Below are 24,647 nucleotides of genomic sequence, written 5' to 3'. Positions count from 1 at the left end.
GTGCTATATAAGTTACTACTTACATCTGCAGGCTTCGTTTGTCAAACTGTAGTGTTGTGTGGGTGGATAAGTATTTTATTGCTGTTTTCTTTGAGGAAATCAGGTTGCCTTGGTCTGCAGCCTCGCGTATGATGTATTGATAGTCTAGGATCTCTTGACCTGGCAGCTCTGACATAACAGACTCTTACATATAAAGCTGTGGTTCATAAGGTCCTGTTGTAATGGCAGCCCTGTATCTGATTACCAAGCCTATGATGACACAATGTTGTAAGCTCAGCGGCCAACTCACAAATGATTGAGCGGCTTTTGCAGAGCTAAAAATTGTAGATTAGGTCAGAGCAAACCTCACACATCACCATTAATAAAAATCACTCACACAGATCTTCAGCTAATCAGTAAAATGAAAAGCAAACTGATTCTGTAATATATTCAATAACTGCAGAACTATACAGCTAACAAAATATTACATCTCACTGGATTGCTGTTGGCTATGATGACAGTGGTGATGATGATGATGTTTCTCCTCTCATGAAAGAGCAGTAGGAGTCAGGGGCATCATAATGTTGCCACCCACAGCCAGGCGGAAGTTTCAGTGTGTGTGGGTTTTCAGTGGTTGTGAGGGACATTTTCTTCGATCTGAGAGAGTTTCAGCCATCTGTGTGTGGGAGAAGAGTGAACTCAGTCACCTTTTATCACAATAAACTTTCTTAGAGTCACAACTTTTAGGTATTTGACCTTCATCAGGTAAAGTGGAGAAACAAAGAAGTTTCAGACAGCTCACAGGCCCTCAGGTGAGGCCAACCAGGGAATCATGGGACATCAGGTTATCCCTCCCATAATCTGTGTGCATTTACCAAATTATCAAAAACATCTCTTTTGTCTTTTGTCTTTCCCTTTACTGACCTTAATAAGACTAATGGGCTAATGGTAGATCTCACGGTAACACTGTAATATTTTCACTTTTTTATAAAGGAAATAAAACTCTCAATGGATAAGTAGGTTACTTTTATTAATACAACATTTTAATAGCCACGTTCAATCACAGAATAGTAAAAATATTAATACATTTTAACGTGAATATATAGAAAACAATTCACAATTGAATATATAAACAGTTTTGTTTAAAGGTTTGCGGTATTACTTATACAATCTCCAATATAACCTGAAAATATCACTAATGGTGAAATATAACACACCAGCTCTCTTCTCTCTCTTACTTTGTAGCTCTTTTATTTATTTTGCATACCATACATGGGTAAATATGCTAACTGGAAACACTTTGCCAGTAATGGAACACAGATTTAAGTGAAGATATGCCTGAAAATAGTTTGACTTGTCTGAAAGTGACATTTCAACAGCATTATGAAATCAGTAAATGCATAAGGAAGGTATAAGGACCACAACAAACACGGTGTAAGCCGTCTGTCAAAGCCCTTTTGCAGCACCCCGCCCCCAGCCCACTGGTTCCTGAAAGAACTGAAAGAATGACTCATGTGCATACACATTTATAATTATTTTTCAGTAGCCTAACCATTACCTAATAAAGCTGGTCATTGGTGTGTTTAGCAAACGTGACTCAGACAGGAGGATTTGTGTATTTGAGGAGGACTATTTTCACTGAGCAACAATCCAAACTGGGTGCTCAAGTGAGTATTTCTGGCAGCCATACAGTCAATGTAGGATTGAGTCAGTGCAGTGGGTTGATTTATTCAGAAGTGTGGCTCATTGATTCAGTGAGTGGTTTTCCTATATTTTTGATAATAATTGAGCTCTCAGAGCTACAAGATATATCGGGGGGAAAAAATTAGAAATCTTTAATTAACTATTATTTTATGATTATTTAATAGAAAGCTTGATCATTTAGTCTATGAAACATTAAAACAGTGAAAAATGCCCGTCAGAAAGCAATATGCAAAAAGGTCAACCTAAGAAAACCTACATATCCTCATATCTGACAAGTGGAATCAAATATTTGACACCTGATCTTGAGAAATGGCTAAAATTGAATTATGCTTCTAAATTTCTGACAATCAAACTTCTTTCGATACACTAATTGTTTGATCATCTTACTGGTGCAGCTTTTACCTACAATAGACCTACAGTAACTGTTGGTAGTAAGTTGAGCGAGAATCAATCTGCAGTGTTGGTGCATCAACCAGAAATAAAAAATACTTCACAATGCTTTTTTAACATTTAGTCAAAAACAGTGAAGCCCTCATCAACACAGAGTGAAGAATATCTATAAGATCCTGTATTTGTTTAACAGCCCCAGTTACAGAATAAATAGTTGTAACATATTTAAATAATCACTCTTTACAGTCTAAGAAAATAAAATCCACAACATTTGGAGCTTAACCAACTTGGTAAAAAACTTTGAGGTGTATCATATTTTCAAAGCAGGATGCAACGTTGACATACAAGAGAAGAGTACTTACCCTTACGCTTTTATTAAGCTTGATGATCTGATTAATATTGGCCCTATCCATTAGATCTAGTAAAGACATTACGCAGAAAGGCAGTCATTGCATTAAGACTTACTTATATTATTTTATGTTTGTCATGTTTTTCATGTGTCCTGCTGCAAGGTCTGACTAAAACCATAAAATCCTTTAATAATATGTCAGTTAGGGAGAGAGGCACAACATTGGTGACTTGGATCTTGTAATCTTAACAGAAAATAATATATCTTTCAGCAATGCAATAACTGTGTGACATTTCCATCTTTATATCTTCTATTATTACACAGAAAACAGACATTTCCTGGCATGAACTGACCTGCTGCTGGCACTATATAAAGGCTGAGAAAACCATGCACTTAATATACTCAACAAACCGTTCATACATGGATGGATGGATGGATGATAGATGGTTTATTGATCCCAAACTGGGAAATTGTGTGTGTGTGTGGGGGGGGTATTATCTCAGTATTTTGGAGATAAGATACAGTGTTATTTTATAATACGTCAAAATGTCACAACTAGCATTTTTTTTCTTTTAATTAATATTTATAATTATTAATCAACATTTTTATGCAATTCACATTTAGTTACATTCAGTTTTACAAGGCAGCACAGTCACACACTGTCACCAACTCATTCATCAAAGTAATTTATTGTTGTCAAATAAGTCCTACTTCATTAACAGTTGTTTACATTTTACTAAAGGAACTTACATAAGCAAATTCACATCCTTATATTCATACTCCAAAAGCTTTAGTATTCTCTGTATGGATTCATCTAAGTTTTTTTTTATTTTTTATGTCTTATCGTTTTATAATCTGTCCTTGTATCTGTAACTTCTACAATTTATCTAAAATGTAAAAATTTGTTGGTTATTTTATTTTTTGACTTTGTCCAACTTTGTTTGTGAAGCGCTTTGTAGCAGTAGTTTTGAAAGGTGCTGTATAAATAATAACATTACATTATTTCACTGACAAGTTATCGTCTGTCCAAGACTTCCGAAATTGATAGGCTATTGTCGTATTTACGAGCAGACCTTGAAGGCAGCATAGATCCTGGTACCCCTACATGACTGAGGTGTTTCAGTAGTCTGAGCTGCCGCTGCTGGGCAGGCAGTAGCGCTTTGTTTCAGCTCAGTGTGAATGATCTCTGTCGGTTTTTAACCTGTTATCGTTAAATTCAGGCTTTCTATCCCCTCCTGACATTTTTCACTGTTTTGGAGACGTCACAGCTTCGAAAATGAGCACTTTGACGGCGTGTAAGGAACCATTTGGTGAGTTAAATATCGTAGTGTCTTCATGCACTGTGTCGATATTACAGGTTGTTCACTCATACAATGAATTACAGTGTTAAAAGGTAACTTCGAACCGCTTTAGATTTATTTTTAGTTGTTGTTTTTTTATTAAGTCTTTTAGTTATGGTTGAAAATTAGCCTATAACTTTATACTTTTTAACACCCAAATATATTTTTTCTTTGCATTTAAGATCTGTTATTTAATCGTAATTAGCATAATAGAAACGTTCAAAGCATTTTCAGTGATTTTACTCATTTTGGCACCGTTAGTTTGGGGAAGAACAGCAGTTCCTGGTTAGTCGTCTGGAACAACGACCCCAAAGTTTCCATTATTTAAAGTTCCATAACTCAAATAATGGAAAACCCCATTACCTTTTGCTTAGTGATATATATAAAAAAAAGGTCGTCATCCTTCCCACGAGACTGATGGGAAAGGAAGATTAACAGTCAGAGTTCAACAGATCAAAGGGTTGACGTCTTGCTGTAGCCTCATTTCTTTTAATTATAATTCGAGATGACAATGATGTTAGAATTCATGTTATATTTGATGGTTAGTGTAGGCTACTGTAACGTAGTCTGTGCTGCAGAAGAGTTATAGCTGCCTTCCTTTTAAATACTTTTCTGTGATCAACAAGAATAATCTCTTGCATAATAATAACATAGGTGACAAGTGGAATTTTATTAGCTGTCACCTTTCATAAATGGTTATAAATGATGTAGGCTACTGATGCTTTGTAGAGCTGTTCAAAACAATTATTAAGATCAATATTTGGGTTGCCATGTCGGAAAAATCCCTTTAACTAGTGATTATCCTCCTCCATAGTGTAACTTTATGTTGTAAGATACCTTATTATGTACTTTATTAATCTATATAACTGCAGATGACTTACTAAATTCTTTAAGAAGCATTAAACCCATTAGTAATATTTTATCCAGCAATGTGAACAATAATGTTAGAAACTCTGACACTTGGGTTGTACAGTTTTTAGTGCTACCACACTGGGGACTTGAATGTTGTACTCTCTTTAACAAAACTGCTAAATCTTAAAGAAAACAAGAATTTAGTTTGATTTCTATGTTTAGCCTATAGGCCTTATGACAATGAACTGACTTGCTGCTGGCTCTAGATCATGGTGATCAAAATCAAATATCTAAATCATATTATAGAAACGATTAATTTTTAGAAACAAAATGCTCTGAAAAAATATGTCACCAATGCCACTTAAAAGTATCTCACAGAATACAATAAATAGGCCAGGACTTAAAGATCTCAGTTTCGTTCTCTTTGGCGGCACCTATGGTGATAAGCGGTAATAGCGGGAGCAGACTTATATAGCCAGATATCCAGACAGTGTTGCATGTGTGACGTCCACGGTTGGCTGACGGTTGCTTTCATTTTTAGACTGTTTGCTTCATCTGAGCGTCAAATTAGTTTCTTTTTCTTTGGATTTTCACTTATTGTTGAAGTTGTATCTGTAGTCATCCATCTTTTCTTTGTTTGTTCAGCCATAGTAGATTACTGTTTACTCGCAACACTTGCAGAGACCGGAAAAGCAGCTGCTTAGCTCCGCCTACCCTCTCTGGCAGACCAACCACTGCTGGTCGATGGAAAGTGCGTCACTAACTGGGCGCCACTTGTGATTTTTTTCAGTGAAAGTCATCACCAGACGCCCATTCTGTAATTCTGTATATGCCAAGGCTTTCATCAGTGGGCCATAGGCTCAATTGTGTTGCCTCATTTGGCGATAGATAGAGACTTAACAGATATTTATTTAAATGAAAAGCTTAGTGATTATTAATTTAACATCATCTTATAGCTAAAGAGACAAAGCAAGAATCATGATGGAGTAGGGTAATTTTGCAACCGTGCAGTAGCCAGGATGTATACATATTTATTGTGTTTGGCAATCCATGTCATGCACATATTAATTCGGCTTTCTAATAACTGCTGTCTAACTTCAGCATGTGTGTATGCATTTGTACTACTTAGGCCTACACTTGTCTGTGTCATTTCCTTCAGGCCCGAATCAACAGTTTTTTCTGCCTGTGGGTGTTAAACACACACACACACACACACACACACACACACACACACACCATTTGACACAGGATGATGAACGTGTTTAGTCACATTGGAGGTTAATGGCTGTTTGTCTGCAATCTAGTATTATCCAAGTATACACAGTAGTTCCCTCCACCAATCATTAACCTGTAATTTATATTATATCTTGATTGCAGCTGTAAACCAAGCCGGGATGTGGAGTTTTAGTTCAATTTAAAGTGCTTATACATTTATTTAAATTATTGTCTTTATTTGGACACCCCATGAAAATTGTATTACTAGTTTCAAGTATGATGGGGAACAGTATTATTGCTGGCATGGTAGGCCAAGTTACCCCAAATACCTCAAATAAAGTAGTTATCCTGATGTACCTTTTTTTTTAGTAATACTACAGCACCAGACAGGTTCTCAACTTTTTAAACCACAAATGAGCAATGACATAACTACATAAACCACAGCTGTGGAAAAAAGTATGATAACACACAGTGAGACATTTACACAGATGGCCAATGTGGGTTTTTGCAGCTGTGACTGTTGAACTATTGAGCCGATCACATGTCACACCTGTGGATTTAAGAACAAACACTGTGATCAGTTTGTACAGTAAGATTAATCATTAACTAATTTACATTAATTGAGCGTCAGAAGAAGGAAACAGGCCAGTTTTTTTGGTTGCTACTAATAAAAATAGGTTTGGTTTCAAGTTGATCGTTTTGAATACTGTTCTAAACTTTTGGAGGTGTTTAAAAGGTATGTTTGCCCAAATTACCCCAAAACATTCAGTAGTTATAGTTCTGGATTCATGTTTCCATGTTAAAGTTATAATCTCGAAGATCTGTTTCGTTCTCTTTGGCAGTACCTATGACGGTAAATGGTAATTGCTGGAGCACACTTCCCAGATATCCAGACAGTGTTGCATGTGTGACGTCCACAGTTGGCTCCGGTTGTAACTCTTGAATTTCCTCGCTGACGGTTGCTTTCCTTTTTAGACTGTTTGCTTCATCTGAGTGGATTTTCACTTATTTTTGAAGTTGAGATTACTGTTTATTCGCAACACTTGCAGAGACAAGAAAAGCAGCTGTGCACAATCACTGCATACTGGAATTGATCATCAAGTACAAGGGATCCACACAAAGCAATAATGGATCAATGACTGTGTAACTTAAAAAGCACTCAAAATAGAAGAATTACAGACCTGAACAAGGGAACCCTTTCAGAAAGAAATGGATCAAGTGTACAAAAAGTTGAGTTAAGGTCTTTTACTTAGAACACAGAGTAAAGGCTCTCGGATACTACAATACATTAAGGTGAAAAAATATATGTCAAGGGTTTGCAGAATGCTTTAATGTGACTAATCAGGAAGAGGCATTCCTTATTGATCAGTTCATATGTCATTAAAGAAGTATTAAAAGTTTAAATATACAAAGTACCAGTCTAATCCTGTACAGCTCAGTCATACACACACATAGTAAAAAAGACACACTTACCACCCACCCTCAGCTATGTTACACATGTAGCGGAGAGTTTGTAAAGGGTGGGTGTCTCTCTCAGTCTAGACATCCAGCAGTCTGGGTCAAGTGTTGGCATGCCGTTCACCTCCATTCATGTGTGGAAACAAGCTCATGCTAAAGCAAGCTGCCCACTACACAGGCTGCTCAGAAACTGTGCTCTAACCTTCAGGAGACATGGGTGGTCAAAATGCTGAAAAGGTGGGTTCACCTGCGTGGAATTATGGCCCTAAGCAAAGTATTATGATGTGGTTTATACTTCATCTCTTGAACTTTATCCAGAGCATGCAGTTACATGCCCGTGCATTCCCAGAGAGGGAGAAACAATGCTCAACTGATCTGGGGTTCGACTTACACGTGATAATTGGGTGACTTGCTGTAAGTCCTAATACACAGTGAGCTATATTACGAGGGGAATACCACCCAGGTTTGCAATGTTATTCACTGTATTATTTTATTTCTTTTTTTAAAAGTAATTTACCTGTATCATCAATGTCTCTAATGTCCGCATTCAGTGGTAACCCTTTTAAAAATATATACTCAATACATTTCCCAGATATGCAAAAAGTAATATCTGGTTTCAGCTTCTGAAATTTGCTCAGTGTTTTGTCTTATATTATAGTAAACTGAATATCTTTGGGTTTTGGCCTGTTCTAGAAACAAAACAAGATATTTAAAGAGATCATCTCTGGGACATTAAAGTAGGCGTATTTTACAATGTTCTTGAATTTCACAGACTATGTCTGTCACCCATTCATAGAGAAAATAGCTGGCTCATTTTTATTACTTGCTGCCCCTAGAGTCTTTATGTTTGCTTCTTTGTACCATTAAAACACTGAACGGGTCAGGTCATCAAGGCCAGCTTCCAAGGGCATTTATTTCACACCTCATGATAACTTCAGAAGTAGCATGCTCTTTATGTTATGTAGTTTAGTAAGGGTGTTGGGGTTTGGGATGTTGCGTGCCATGTTCCTGTCTTTATGCACACATACTGTTAACATTCTTTTTTTAGCTATTTAAGTTACTGTAACCAAAGTATTTTTCTAAACCTCAACCAAACTGATGTTCTGTTGCAAGAGCGAATATGGCATCGGACATCATTTTGAGTTTTGTAGAATTGTTGGTTTGAGTTTGGTCCTTGAGATTAACAGATATACAAAGCTGAGTGTCATCTGCATAGTGATGATACAATGCTTACATAGATTACCTATTGTAACATATTGGAAACAGCGAGGTTCATGACTCAGGATGGGTTGTTGGTTTTTGTAGAAGGCCCCTCTCTGCTGCCCCATGTGTGATAAACAGTGAGAGAGTGGCAGTAGTGCTGCTATATATACGGACAGTGTGTTGGTGGAAAAACAGGTGTTGTGTAGAAAGGACATGTCACTGATGACAAGTTTTATTCTTTTTTTACTGAGTCTTTTCTTTTTCTTAGTTTGCTGATTTTTCAGCCTTAGTCAGGTAAAATCTTGGAAGAGGTGCAACCCTTGAGGACCTTAATCACCTATGAAGTGAGGCTCATCTCTGAGGCACAGGCTGTAGTGTGAACTTATAACATTCCTTTGGTGTCATGCTCCATGTTAATAATGTAAAAATAAATCCAAATTAAACATGTAATGTTTGTATCAGTGCTGAGGTTAAGTCTCTCCAAAGGTAGCATTATTGTATTAGAACACATTGGCTTCACTCAGTTTCAGTACCATTCTTCTCTCTCCATTGGAAATGGTCAGCAACAATGACAGATAAAGGACATTTTGTTGTTTGACAATGCTCTTGATCTAAATGAAAAGGTTAAATGTGCATACAATTTAAAGATGGTTTGAATGATTACAATAGCAGGATGAAAGAAAGTAGTCACGAAAAGCAAATGTGTCATCAGTTCAGTATGTCAGATTCCCCCAAAATGATTGATTTCACTCTCAAATACCCGATAAAAAGTGACTTTGCAGGAACACAGAGACAGAGACTGAAATACTGCAGCAAAGTACATGTCCTGTGCATCATTTCCTCCTGTTCCTGTGTAGGCTGTTCTACAGAGGCTTTGGTTGGGGTTTTACACTTCATTGCCTCTCTAATGGATTGAACTGTCACCTCATGTGTTCAAACAAATCATTCTATAAATAGAAATCCAGCTTCAATGCAAGACGACAGTGAAAGAAAACATAGTCAATCACGTAGAGTTACTGGAAATGCAGCACCATACACTCAAACATAACTATATTGTGGATTGAGTTCTCATTGCTCTCATTTTATAAATCCCTCTACCTTCATAAATATAAATCACTATATTATTAAAATCCCTGGAACAGGACAAAAACTGTTATGATCCTAATGTTCTTCAGGTTGTGAGCTGTTTAGGTTTGACATCAGACCTTGTACACAGGATGTGTGCGTGTACTAGAAGAAGCGTTGTAATTATGTACATTTGCTTCCATCAAAAACTCAATTGTCTGCATCCTTACAGTTACTCATGTAAATATAAAGCTTTTCAGAGTTACTGACAACATAAAAAAATAATGATTATCTCCCCCTTTACTTTATCCCTTCATTTTAGTATTTTGAACATTCTGCTGATCAGCTTGTCAAAGTGTCATCATTTGCACAGGGGATTTTCATCTGTAAAAAACGTTTATGAACAGAAACATTCTGCAGATTTGCATTTGAGTACAGAATGTAATCAGTGATTTGGATAACGTGTCAGAAGAAAACCTGCAGTAGCTTAAAATAATTTCCCCTTTTTTAACAATAAATTAAAACATAAAACATTTGACGTAATTTACATTGTACTGTCACATAATGTAGTTTGACAGTTAAATGCAGTTCAGTAGAACAAATAAATGCTTAGATGCACAACCTTAAGTAAGTAAGTGTTAAATTGGTGCTCAAGCTGAAGAGTGTTTTCGTTCCAGACAGGAAATCAAATAGATGATGGCAACATTCATCATCAAAGACTTGAAGCAACTTTTGCATCATTTTTCTGCCAACATTCATCATATATCCTGTTTTACATATTCATCTTACTAAACAAGTCGTTCTCCTCTGTCCACCTTGGATTTTTTTGTTCACACATTGATAATACATGCACAACACAGAAAGGTGTGTTATTGTGATTGTGTCAAAATAAACTACAGTGTTTGTTCAAGATAATGAAAGACATGTTAGTAAGGGCAACAGTGTTTGTTATTGATTTGTTTTTTATAATTTAATAAAACAGTGGAGCTTTGTTGCACAGAGAGAAAAGATATATCAGACTTTGATATGCACATAATACATGTAAGTAGGATACATTCACTGTTGCTGTGGGTTGTGGGATTTGTTGACAATATAAAAATATAGAATTACATAAGTTACCCTTTAAAGCACCATTTGAAGTTTCTGACCACCAGTCAGGCGATGGAGCAAAGTTCTATCAATGGGTTTCTTTCCCTGAGCAGTACTGGGTTTTTGAGGAGATTTAAATTTGGGCCCTATTTTTACTTCATTTGGAGGCTAAATGACAAAAATCAATCAATCAAATTGTATTTGTATTTGATATTATTTAGAGAGATACCCAAGATGAATCCACCATTAGTAGCAATAAGCAACATTTGGAAATTTATGGGTACAGACTCAGTAGATCACCTGGGATGGGCTGCAACATAATCTGTCAGTGCAAAAGTGCCCTATCAAAGCCAAACAGAAAATGACCATGTTGGTAAAGTAGGATACTTTTTTAATCACAAACATCTGTAAGCTACATCCCCTTCTACAAAGTCACCAGACTCCATCCAAAAAACAATAATTGAATGAATGAATACGGGAGTTTCTCGTTTATCGCTGCATTTGTTTGTGTGTGTTAATGTGTTGTGTTGGTTCTGATCAAAAAAAAAAGGCATGCAACAATTCAAACTTATTTGTTGAGGCAGTGCTAAACCAGCATCCTGATCTGCAAGGCCAAATGACAATTTGACAATGGAGTCTGGTGGCTTTGAAGAGAGAGATGTTACAGCTTTTTCTGGTTTAGGAAGGGTCTTTCTCTAGTATTGTTTGGCAGTTTTAATGACTAATAGTGTTAGCCTGGCAAAAATAAGCATTTTTACTGAAATGTTCATAGGGCACATTAGCCCTCGAAGAGTTGATGCAGTTATTACTGCCTATCTCACTGCTGCATGCCCAAGTGATCTACTAGGAGAATTTCTTAACATTTTGTACCCATTTGTCATCCTTTAAAACCAAAACATGTCAGAAAATAAAATAATTAAACAAAAAAAGGGGTTCCAGTTTAAGAATACCAGAGTTGTATTATTTAAGTTTTTCAGAAATTAAAAATCTACACGAGGAAGGGTAGTGTAACTGAAGCCTAAATGCATACTGTGTCTGACATAGTATGTGTCTGACTTAGTCTGTGACCTACAAACATGACTGCCTTCTCTCTCTCAGGTGAACAGCACCTAGATAGCTGTATGTAGGAAACGGCCCACTTGCACAGGATCACTTAGTCCTCATACTGGTTTCCCATTCAAATTAAAGTTTCATCGTCATAGAGTGAAACCTAAGAAAGGGCAAAACAGATCTCCATTTGGAGCCCTTTGGATACAATGGCTTCACAGTGACGTAGTCTGAGGAAGGCCCACACGGCCAAGTCCAGGTATTTTCTGGAGCTAAAAAGCTGCCTTTGTGCTGCTCTCTGAACTTTTCTCTGAATGTGCTGGTTAAAAATATCCCTTTTTTTAGAGCAGAGGGCAGTGGTTTTAAAAGTGTCCATATTGGTGCTGAACAGTCTTTTCATATCTTCCTTTTCTGAGATTCTTTCAAGCACTATTACAAGCTGGTTCCTTAGTTTATGTATGAAATGGAGGTTAAACAAATCTCAACTCACACTCAAAATTACAGTTTACCATTGAAATGATCATGATGATCATTGATGATTATTTCTGCCAAGTTTTACGGTCTTTATCATTTCCAAACTACAACATACTGACATACCAGAGTGTTCTTGTTGGCTGATAGATGTGGCTTTTCTGTGCTCCTTGTGGTTGGTACTTTGGCCATATGTCACAGTAGAGATGTGACAGCACATATTCACAATGTAAAAACATCCTTTCTTACTTTCTCTTGCCTTTTTTGTAACAGACATAACCAGATCTGAACCTGTGGAGGACACCGACACCACCAGCTTTGTGACAGAATTTGTGAGCATTTTTTCTTTATTCTTTCCTCCACTTACGTGTTTGTTTAACCATCTAATTGCTTTCTCTTGTCTTCCATCCAGTTTGCTTTGTGCTGATTTCCCATTGTTCTTCCTTAGAAAGCAGAGTCTTAGAGTAATCTGTTAAGAAATGTACCATAACTGAACACACTGTGCTATGATTGCTAGCGCCAGAGGGCTCATTCAAGGACAGGTTGTAGCAAGCTTTTCCCTGTCTTTACGCACAAGAGACTCATTTTCTCTCACAGCTACAGACTACATCTTGAATGTTGTCTCAGGCTCATGAACATTTTGAATGTAAAGCTTTCTCTTTTTAACTTGATTCATTTTTATTTCTAATACTATCTTTTCTGCCCTTGTCTCTCTCTAGGCGAATTATCCAGTGCAGGTGACAGATCCCCATGGTAAATAAGGAAGACTAACAACAATGGATATACATACATATTGGATTACTCTTTCTATCAATTTTCCTAAATACAGTTAATTCTTAAATAAAAGCTGGTATTAGATAAATAGAAACGCAAACAACAAGGCCAGCAGTACATCTATTAGTCTATTAAATTGTGTCCAGCTGCTTCCAATTTGCTCAGGTCCTATAAGAGACAGATGGGAAGAGAGATTGATTTCTGGTAGTGTTAAAGCAGCCATGTCACAGAAATGAAAAAAACAAACTAGGTTCATAAGAACCAAAACAGTAAAATCAAATACGATGAAAAAACTAAATAGAATGAATGTGTAAAACCTGAGAATGGAGATAAAATATGTGTAATTGAAATGTAGCAGAGGCCTTTATCCTGAATATATAAAGGATTAAGGCCTGTCTATAATGAAAGCCAGTACTAAAACTGGTTCTCTTTGATGTATTGTAAAAAAAAAAAACAAACAAACAAAAAAAAAAAAACAATACATTGTGTTGTGTTTTTATGAGTAATGTGTCTCCAGCAGATGCTGTGACACTCCACCTGAGCTCGATGCCCTCTGGATACCTGAGCCCCTCTTCAGACAGAATAAGACAGGTCAGTTTTACCACATTTGATGCACATGTGCACAAACAACCTGTTTTTTAAAACATATTTCCCTTATTAGTATCTATCACGTAATTCCACGAGGTAGATTAACACAGAATTTTGTTACATCCGTAGGTGACAGAAAGTTTTGTTTTATTTCCTGCCTGTCCACAGAACTTTCTTACTCGCCCACTCGTGTCCTCTGATCTTTCCTGTTCTGTCTTTTTCTGTTCCGTTTTGCAGGGTGCAAGCTCAATGAACTTTCACCAAAAACTTGTTCTGTGAAACATTAAATATGCAGTAGGTATAGCACTGAAGACTCTTTGTCAGTGCTTATATTGAAATATTGTGCTGTTTTGTAAAATTAACTGAGGTGCAATGCACACCAAAGAGTACAACTCAGGCCTTACAAACATGGTGTCTCCAGCTATCAAAGTGGTCTGGCAGTCCATGAATGTCATCAATCATTGAAACCCTTAAATCCAGATTTGTTGCAAAGGTCTGACAATCAGCAGGTAGATTTGTTTTCATTTAGACAAACTATGAAAGCAAGCTATGTAACTACGATGACTCTTATGCTGCCGTGACAGCTTTGAAACTTTTGGCAACAATAAGACAACAGTAAATACTAAAAGGTTTTTTTATCAGTAGTAGAAGTAGTAGTGGTAGAAAGAAGGAAGTCAAACCTTTGCACATATGAATGAACAGCAGTGTTGTGCAAGTTTGAAAAAAATCTGCATAATCCTTTGTTTAATCCATTCTTCAACATATTTGGTTCATAATTTATTAAAATTAGTTTTTGAAAAAAGTTGTATATAAGATACCTGTAAAGTCTGCACACTATGGGCCCCACCGACACCCAGCGCAAAGAGCGCAGCGCAAGTGTCATTGCTATTTTCCCCCCGACGCAGTTGTCATTTTCACGCCCAGCACCCATGTTGCGTAAATAGCAAGTGATCTTGCACCCATGTTAGTGCACTTAGGCGTGTTGGTCTTAAAATGAGGTGTGGTCAGACAAACGGGTGGCGCATTGCTATCTTGAGGAAGAAGAAAAGTGACTGCGCCATAGACCGTCAAAAACCTGGTCTATGGAGTCTATGGCGCAATCTGTCTCTGCTATTTAAAGGGCGCATTATTGACATACATCGGCAAGTTCACAGCACGAGTCTCTGCTTGTCACTCACATGATGACACACAGCAGTGCTTCTACTCATAAGGAAAAATAAGTGTATTTGCAGATACAGTGAAATAATGTTTATGGGACAGAGAGAGACAACAAGCCTTAGTTCCACTCATCTCCTCAAATCATGATACTACTTTCAGTTTGTTACCGATCTGGTGAGAAGTGCAGGAAGACTTGGATAAGCTCACCACTGCCTCCACACACACCTGCTTCACCTCAGGGAGATTCCTGCCAGAGCTACGTGCTCTCTCTTATACATGCAGAAACAGACACACACTCACACACACGCAACTAAGAGGTACATTTATTACAGTCCTCAGTCCTCACCTGTGGCACCGATCAATTGTGCCCACAGATATAAACCATTACCCAGTTACACACGCACGGGATAACACAGCCATATGATCCAACAGCAACAATAAGTAAATAAACTAAACATTTAAAGCTGACCTTTCTTTGATGTTCAGTACACAGAACTTTAATAAACATAAGATCCTGTCCGTCCATCCTGGAGATTTCAATAATTTATGTTGTGCCTCATGCGTTAATGTACACAGCGAGCCTCTTTTCATTTTCATTTCTGCTGGGCAGTGGGATCGCTTCGATGGCTTAAACACCAGTCCGTGCTTTGACATATCGTACAGTAACCTGTTTTTTTCTGCATGTTCGAGGACACAGTGGATAGAAAGAAGTTGAATATGACGGTCGTAGTCCGTTTTTTTTTTAGGAAGAATGACTGAAATCTCCCTTGTAAATAGCAATACGCCTCCCTGCAGGCGCACCTGGCTCTTAAAGGGAATGACAGCTGACACTTTGATTGGTTCGATTCATGTTGTGCCGACAACACACCTATGAATAATTCAGGGACTTAAGCCAACCTCCTTGCACCCTGCACCGAGATTGTGGGCCATCTTACTAGCAAAAGTCGGTTGAACACGCCCTAAATGCCATGCGCTTTAGACTGTGTGCCTTCAGCTGTCTAAATAGGGCCCTGTGACTTATGTAGATTATAGTTTCAGGTGTAAGTTGCAGTAATAAATTAAACTAAATATTCAACGACATACATTCGGCTTAATAATCAGCCAGCAGGATTAGAAAAAATCACCATCAATAAACTGTCTTGTCTAAGTCCCCCTGTGGAGCTGGACAGCTAAAGTCACAGGAGAAATCCTTGTTTGAATGATTAGGTGTAAGAGTATGGCAATAATCAATGCAAAGCGCTTCTCTCTTTATCAACTATATTGTTGACTAATAAGTCTATAGCTATGTACTATTTCTTCCACCCGTTACCCTTTTTCAAATGTTGTAACTTTGTTCTATTTCACATACATTGCCATATTTCTTGAAATACAATATCAACCCTCCTAGATCTTACAAAATGTGGTGGGCTTTCACTTTATTTTAAAATGTTGCACATTTAGAAACCATCCTATTACAATTATTTATGATCAGTATTCTATAAATATGACAACAACCAATCAGCATTCACCACTGTTACTACATGTTACAGAACCTGGACCCAGATACATATTAAACAAGTTACTTAAACTAGCAATTGTAAATCATTCAGAGGTACACACTGTGAGTCCTTAGCGATTTAGGCTATGAACATACAGGATGTGGTTTTGCTGCCTTAACTGAAAGATGCAGCTGTGAGTATTTCTAATAACAGAGCAGCAACACGGACCGCAGAAAGAGCGCTTGCGTCATTTTCTCTCAATCAGCTTTCTATAAAACAAAATTATTTTAGCAATAAACATACGGGAGGAGTTACCCGTGGGAATGGAAAAAGATATCTGCCCATTCCAGCCTGTTCGGTCGTTACTTGTAAAATGAATTCATCCCTCCAGGGGCACTGTCTTGATCTCTGTCTGGCCTTGATGTGCTGTAGTGTGCAACGATGCTTTTGTTGAGACATGTTTAACTTTCCAGATTTTGAGGCCCAGAACTTGCGTAAGAGAAGAAATACACCAGCACCATACAAACTATTGAAAACAAACATAAGACATGCACATAGATGAATAGTGAAAGGCAAAGAGAAAAATCACAGCTTTAGAGAATATACCATACCTTGAAAGCTCAAAAGAGATTTCTGAATGTGGTTTTGTTTGTATTGGGGTATCTATCCCATTCTATCATGAGAATATATGCATGTATTATATGTACTCTGGCTGAACCTTTTTTATAATGTATTATAGTCAAATTGTCAATCAGTCAGAATAAAAGCAGTACATATTCAATTTGAATATACAATGAATACAAATAGATAAACTGAAGTGTTAATTGTTACTTTCTTTTAAATTAGATTAGCTCAGCATGTAGGAGTTAAACAAGGACAAACTATCAAACAACAAATGTTGCTGGCATTTTTGGACATTTCAATGGGCCCGCTGTTATAATTTAGTTACATGTGAGCGTGTTTGTTTTGATGTACACCAGGGATAACACAATTTACAGATAACAGATTACCCGTATATGTTGTTGGAAACTGCACTGAAGGACTGATATCCATCTTCAACAAGCAGCCAGCAGTGCAGTCTGATTTTAGTTTTAAGTTGGAGCAGAGACCCATCAGCATTTCATCAGCTCTTTTTATATTTCAATCTGTCACTGCTCTGAGTCACTACTAATCTGTTTGCTGAGCATTTGAAAATCAAAGCTGAAAGCCCCAGTGCTACCATGACAACTGCTATTTTTTTCTCTCTTTGTTTAAAAAATATGAAACACTAATGTTAATGTCACAGCTTTTAATAGGACACATCAGTATTAGAGACATCAGTGATGTTATTTGTAAATATAATAGATTAATAATTATATTGTGAATATAGCGTATCCCCTTAGCTCACTCATTGTTGGGAAGCCAGTATATGTGAAAGTTGTTGTAAATTTATGAGTAACTTGTCATTTTAGCCATGCTAGAAGTATGGCTCTCGGGATAGCTATGTGGTTCCATCAGCCTAACACTTAGGTCCAGATGGAACATTTTAATACAAATATATATATTACTTCTATTCTAATAAACCTTAACTTTACTTGATGTTTATTGCTAAAAAAAAAACGCTCAAAATGAGATGGTGAAAATAGTAAACATACCTCCCTTTATCCCACTTTGTTCTGCTTGAGGCTTCTGCCTGTTAAAAGGACGTTTTTCCTTGCCACTGTTGCCAAGTGATTGCTCATGGTGGATTAATGTTTGGTCTTAATAATATAGCAAAGAGTACGGTCTAGACCTGCTCTATAAGTTAAGTCTCATGATAACCTTCATTCTGATTAGGCGCTATGTAAAAAGGTATTGCCTGACTGATTGTTACCTGGATGTTAGCATGCTGGAATTAGCATTTGGCTCAAAGTCCTGTTGTGCCATAGTACAGCCTCACAGAGACATTAGCATGGCTGTCTCAGTCCTGGTAGTTATTTGTTTCACTGAATTAACCAAAGCATTCTCAATAAACAGCTATGCTGCAATAAATATTTATAATGGAATATATAATAATATAATTTTTTTATGTTGATACAGCTTGTTTTTGTAAATCATGCATTGTGGAGGAGGGTGGTGACTGTTTCTAATATCTCTATATTGCAGGCATGCTTGCAATGGAGTTTGAGCAATCAAATGAAAATGACTAATATACTGAAGTGCTGTAACTAAAAGTAATCATTTTGGTTTCTCTGTGTTGAAGCCAGTTGAAGATGTTGGAGAATGCACCTGCCCAACTTCAATTTCACCAGGTATGCCAATTCTTATAACAGGATACAATATGCCTATGCTTGGAAAAGCATGACTTAAATACTTCTGCTTGTAATTTGCATTCATTTTAGTACATTTAATGTTTACCAAAAATATCAACATCAGTCTTACTGAGGAAAGTCGATTTTATTTTGAAAATGTCATGTATGTGTTAGCTGCTTAATAACAGAACAATAGGCTAATGTTGTTTATGGGACAGCACACTACAAATTTGAATCATGAAAAAGAATAACTCCAAAAAATGCGATGCTTACCCTGATTAATAAAAACACTCTTTACTCTTACAAATCAACTACAACCGATCCAGAAGGGCGTTCCATCATCACTCCCCCAATTTCTTTCACTTCCTCTTTTCAGACTTAGCCAATTTTCCAAATTCCCATATCATTCTAGGAGGTGATTTCAATACTGTATTAAACCCGGATCTGGATTGCTCCTCCATTTCAACCTCCCATAAACCTCTCCACTCTCCATCCACAATCAAACAATACATGTCAGAATGTGGACTGACGGATATCTGGAGACTACACAACCCAGACATTTATTTTGCTACTCCTCGTGCCACAAATCATACTCTCACAATGACTATCTTCTCATCAACATCTCTCTCACGCATAGGGCCATCCTTCCTTAGAGACCATCAACACCCCTGAAATAAGCACAAGCACTCTCTGGGAAAAAAACAAAACAAAAAGAAAGAAGAAACAGCAAGAGGACATTTTCTACAGCAGGAGGTTAAGAGACTGGACAACCTAGCCTCTCAAACACCTACAGACATGATCTACAAAAAATTACTTAAAATGAAACATGAAATCAATCGTCTTCTTAACAAAAAAATAAAATATAATCTTCTCCGACTCAGATAGCATACATTTCGAATTTGGAAATAAAACTGGCAAACTTTTGGCTAATCATTTGAAAAAACAAATCAAACATTACATCAATAGAAGATATCTCCGGAAACACCACTCGAGACCACACTGCAATAAATGAAGCATTTAGAAATTACTACTCTAAACTTTACACCCCTGAACATAACACCACATCTACAGAAGCTGATGCTTTCTTGAGGACTGTCTCCCTCCCAAAACTCGACACTACCCAAGCACATAATCTGGATAAACCACTTAACATAGACGAACTAAGGAAAGCATAACAGCTCATGCCCAACAATAAATCCCCAGGATTAGATGGATACCCAGTATAATTTTATAAACATTTCTGGTCACTACTTTCACCCTGCTTTTTCAAACTGATAATCGGAATCCACCAGAGATTAAATTTCCCCATCATATGAATACTGCCTTGATTAAACTAATCCCTAAATCCAAGAACGACCCCAAACACTGCTCTAACTACCGCCTTATATCATTAATAAACACTGATGTTAAAATTATAAGCAAAGCGTTAGCAATAAGACTGGAATCTGTTATCTCATCACTTGTGCGCCCAGACCAGACCCCTTTCATAAAAGGGGTGGCTGTGGCTCAGTGGTAGAGTTGGTCGTCTTTCAATCAGAAGGTCGGTGGTTCGATCCCCAGCTCCTCATGTCGAAGTGTCCTTGGGCAAGACACTGAACCCCAAATTGCTCCCGGTGGCATAGCCATGTGATAACTGATTGACAGTTGGGCACTTTACGTAGCAGCCTCTGCCATCAGCGTGTGAATGTGTGTGTGAATGGGTGAATGTGATATGTAGGGTAAAAGCAGCTTTGAGTGGTCGCAAAGACTAGAAAAGCGCTATATAAGTACAGTCCATTTACCATTTACCATAAAAGGGAAACAGTCCACAGAAAACATGCGACAACTATTCAAAACATATATAAAACCAAACCTGACACCAAAAAAGCTAATCATTCCGCCATTATTCTAACACTGGATGCAGAAAAGGCGTTTGACAGGGTAGGGTGGCCTTTACTCTTCACCTCCTTAAACCATTTTGGCTTTGGCCCATAATTCACTAACTAGATTAAGACTCTATATAATACACCTTCAGCATCTGTGATCACTTATGGACACATTTATAAATCATTTAACATAAACATAGGTACTAGGCAAGGATGCCCATTGTAACCATTACTCTTTACACTCTTCATAGAACAATTCACCTCAGCCATAAGACAAAATGACAGTATCTCAGGTATAAAAAACAATACATACCATCATAAAATCAGTCTTTATGGTGATGACATCTTGCTTTACTTAACAAATCCATCAACATCCCTTCTGTCAGTCCATAATCTGATTATCAACTGGTGTAAGTCCAGGATTCTGCCTCTAAACCATTTTGACTGGGATGCTGAGGCTGGGGACCTACCCCACCAGACCACTCAATCCATAAATACCTCGGAATCCATGTCTCAACAAACCCAAATAATATATTCAATCTCAATTTCACCCCCTTACAACATCACATCATTGAAGATCTCAACAGATGGAATAAACTCCCACTCTCATTAATTGGCCACATCTCCAACATCAAAATGAAAATCCTCCCTAAAATGTAATAATATATCTATATCTCTGCCATGACCCCTGTTAACCCATCCCTGGGCTGGTTATCTTTCCTAAATTCAACAGTGAATGCATTTTAATGGAAAGGCAAAAGGTCCAGGATCAAATTAACAACATACCCAACAAAAACCCAAACATTGTGGCGGGCTCCATGCACCGAATTTCTACCACTATTCTCTCTCCCATCAGCTGCAGTATATCCGTCACTGGACAAACATTTCCAATTCAGCCTGGCATGGCAATGGACAGACCTTCTCCAATGATATTCCCATACAGCACATTGCACACCTAGGACAGATCGGACCCACAGCTATCTCAAATGCAACACCATAAATACAACTCTCACTGCCTGGTGGAAAGCAAATTAAGTGCTGAACATCAAACTATCTCATTCCACTCTCACTCTATTCTGGCATTACCCCATGTTCAAAATCAATAAGGAACCCATTAACTTCCCCGTTTGGAAACAGAGAGGAGTAACCAGCCTGGGGCACCATTTCAGCAGCAGCTCTCTCATGTCCTTCGACCTTCTCAAAGGAACATACATTTAGCCCCACACTGTCAGTACCAGTACATATAGTTGAAAGAGGCAATAAAAATGATATCCATAATTTTCACAACTTCACTCCTCCATTACAAATAAAACTATGTTCATTCAAACCCCAAAAATTACTATCACAAATATAAAAACTCTTTCCTCACAATGACAATACAATCTCAGTAGCAACACACAAATGGACATCCGATCTGAATATAAATGACAGACATCAATTGGCAAACCATATGCAGCAATCAGAATCAGAATCCGCTTTATTGGCCAAGTATGTGGGCACATACAAGGAATGTGACTGCGGATTTTCTTTGCTCTTAAAGTACAGACACACATACTAAACAGACATACGAAACCTTAAGACAAGGACAGGTTAGACAAGGTAACACAGACACTTAAAACTAAATCTTACACTACTATATACAGGCATATGGATACAAAAATATTTTAGAAATTATTAATATGTATATATATATATATACTTTTATCCTGATAGCATTAATGGTGGCTAAGAAAACTATTTTGCTCAGCTGGAAAGACAGAACTAAAGTATCAATAAACCACTGGCTGAATCTGTTAACAGACCACTGCAACCTAGAAAAGCTCACATCAACAACCCTACAGGACAATCTGGTTCCATTCAGCAACACCTGGTCTCTTTTCCTGCAGTTCATTCAGAGCTGATTCCTCAACCAGATCTTCCCAACCCCAATATAATAACTCAAATTAACCCACTTCTGTTTTCTCTCTCTCCCCTCCTCCTTTTTTGTTGTTGTTGTTGTTATTTATGATATGTCTCTGTACTTTTGCTGTTTGTTGTAAATACTTCTGTTTTGTTAGAGTTAGTGTTTTTGGTGTGCACCTGTGATAAAAAAAAAAAAAGAATCCTAAAAATGTTTTTACAGTTAACAGTAGGTACAGGAGGGAGACGGGATTGGGGGGATATTTTATGCTCAGACCTGAAGGCAACAGGGACAATACAACTATACTTTCTGATGGCCAGCAGGGGACTTATGTCTCAAGTTATTGAAAAAAATTATTTTAAAATGAATTAAACTCTTTGCTCAACATATTAACTCTTACATTTATTTTAATGTACTGTAATTCACAATGTGCACATTTTCTCGAGCTAACTCCGTCATCTTTGTCCATCTCTGAGCTCAGACAACCCCAAAGAGCTGCAGATACTAAACAGTCCCTGTGAAAAGTGCTGCTGCCCAGCGCCTCCTCCCAAGATCAGCGACCTTATGAATGACAAAGATCTCCTGGACTTACTACGGCTCAAGCTGGATCCAAACCACTGCACTGTCAAAAACTGGAAGAACTTTGCGAGTCGCTGGGGGATGAGCTACGATGAACTGACCCTGCTGGAACACCGGACACAGGGCTCCTTGTCTCACAGCCCTACCCAGGAGTTCCTGCTGCGCTACAACCAGAAGACGGTCACTGAGCTTACTGAACTTTGCCGTATCTACCAGCGCATTGATGTGCTGCGACTGCTGCAGAGCTGGATAGAGAAGGTTTGGCCATCACGCTGGCAACAGATTCATTAACCAGTTTGACTCTCTACATATTTATCCAGTCTCTCTTTTTTATTTTATCAGGGTTGTTGGCTTGTTTGGGTTTTTTTCTTCTCCATAAGCTTTGATACATTTTCCAAATTGTTTTATTATTAGTAACTTAAGCAAGTTAATTAATAATAATTATGAAAAGATAAAACAACCCAATGCTGGAAACTTCCTGTGAAGAACGTCATCATCACTGAAATTTCAAGTAACGGGATCTTAGGACCGTACAGCACAGTTTACATGACTTACTACTGATTAACAGTTGGGCTTGTTGAACATTTATAGCCAGGCTAACAGTGTGGCTCTAGGGTTGGTTATGTAATTTTGTCTGAGACCAATCTCTCTCTTGGTTGGTCAGGTGATCCACCACTCTGGTTGGATGAAAAAATCTCAACAACTGATAGATTGCCCTGAAAGTGTGTAGGCATTCTTGAATCATGGTCCACAGAGGATGAAGCCTATGACTTTGGTCATCTCGTCTAGTGCAACCAGCAGCTCAAAGTTCTCACTTGACCAATGAAAACACTCAACACCTACTTTTTTTATTAACATTTAAGGTTCCAAGACTTTTCCTCAAGCAGGACTTACTTTGTAGTTGTCAAGGAAATGTATGAGCACACTATCAAATGTCAAGATGTGTGGTTGGAGTTTTTGTAAACTTATTGATCCTGGATTGTTTCTTTAGCAACAGCATTTGGCCAAAATTATGACGACATCAATGCAAAACTCAATTTCACATTTTCCTTAGCTGCACTATGTTAATTGCTAATTAGCTATTATTAGCATGCTACATGCTAACACGCTAATTTAAGATGAAAACATTATAAACATCGTGCCGGCGATTTTTGTTAGCATTTAGCTCAAAAGGCATACAGCCTCACAGAGCCGCTCACATGAACAAAGACTATTCATTTTCTTAATGTGATTTTGACTGTATATTTCTTGATAACAAATAAAGCCCAAATAAATGGCAAAGTATTTGTTTTTTATACAATATATTTGGTTTTTGGTTTTTCTTGGAAAAAATACTCATACATCCTGCTAACCTGGAGTGTATGATGCATAAGTATGTCACCACCTTTGAGTAGTTTTTAATTGCCATGGCTGTCTCATTTATTGATGTTCTGGAATATGTGATAAATGTCAGAACAAAGACAGAGATCATCAACATACAAGATATTCATACATTTCCTTAATTTAATTTAAAACAAAAACCTTATTTGTTGAATTTACAATGAACATTTAAACAGTTAAAAATGTCAATGCTATTTGTGATTAATATTTTTTAGCATCTGTATTTTATTTTGTATTGTTCTTGATTTCCCAGTATGAAATAAACACATCAAACAGTGTAAACAGATTTGTAATTTTTGAAGGAAAATTAAGGTCTGTCATACAAAGTTACTACAAGCTTTTTGTTTTTAGTGTAGTGTCTACTTAAAGCAGACTGTGTCTCTTAAAGCTACTGTGAGGAACTTTCGGTTTGTGTTGATTTTGGCGCCCCCTGTGGAATAAGCTTAATATTTCGATCTTATTTAACTAATTTGTCTGTAACACTTTACATTAC

General features: G+C 37.3%; 1 protein-coding gene across 2 annotated transcripts; it reads left to right on the top strand.

Annotated features, from left to right (window-relative positions):
* The first annotated feature begins 3,576 nt into the window (after positions 1-3,576).
* On the top strand, positions 3,577-24,643 carry edaradd (EDAR-associated death domain). Of its 2 annotated transcripts, none has more exons than XM_069658023.1 (6): positions 3,577-3,732; positions 12,436-12,494; positions 12,882-12,915; positions 13,457-13,527; positions 18,382-18,430; positions 22,677-24,643. In XM_069658023.1, exons 1-6 carry the CDS (start codon positions 3,699-3,701, stop codon positions 23,063-23,065), a joined length of 636 nt encoding a protein of 211 aa, XP_069514124.1. In that variant the 5' UTR covers positions 3,577-3,698; the 3' UTR covers positions 23,066-24,643. The 2 variants fall into 2 exon arrangements, with proteins under 2 accessions (XP_069514124.1, XP_069514123.1); XM_069658022.1 differs by having other exon boundaries at positions 13,454-13,527.
* The last annotated feature ends 4 nt before the right edge of the window (positions 24,644-24,647 follow it).

This window comes from Semicossyphus pulcher, unplaced genomic scaffold (genome assembly GCF_022749685.1).
Source record: "Semicossyphus pulcher isolate SPU_LCO1_2020_fin unplaced genomic scaffold, fSemPul1.0.p SCAF_12, whole genome shotgun sequence".
In the NCBI taxonomy this organism is placed as follows: domain Eukaryota; kingdom Metazoa; phylum Chordata; class Actinopteri; order Labriformes; family Labridae; genus Semicossyphus; species Semicossyphus pulcher.
This window is presented reverse-complemented; position numbering and strand designations above follow the sequence as displayed.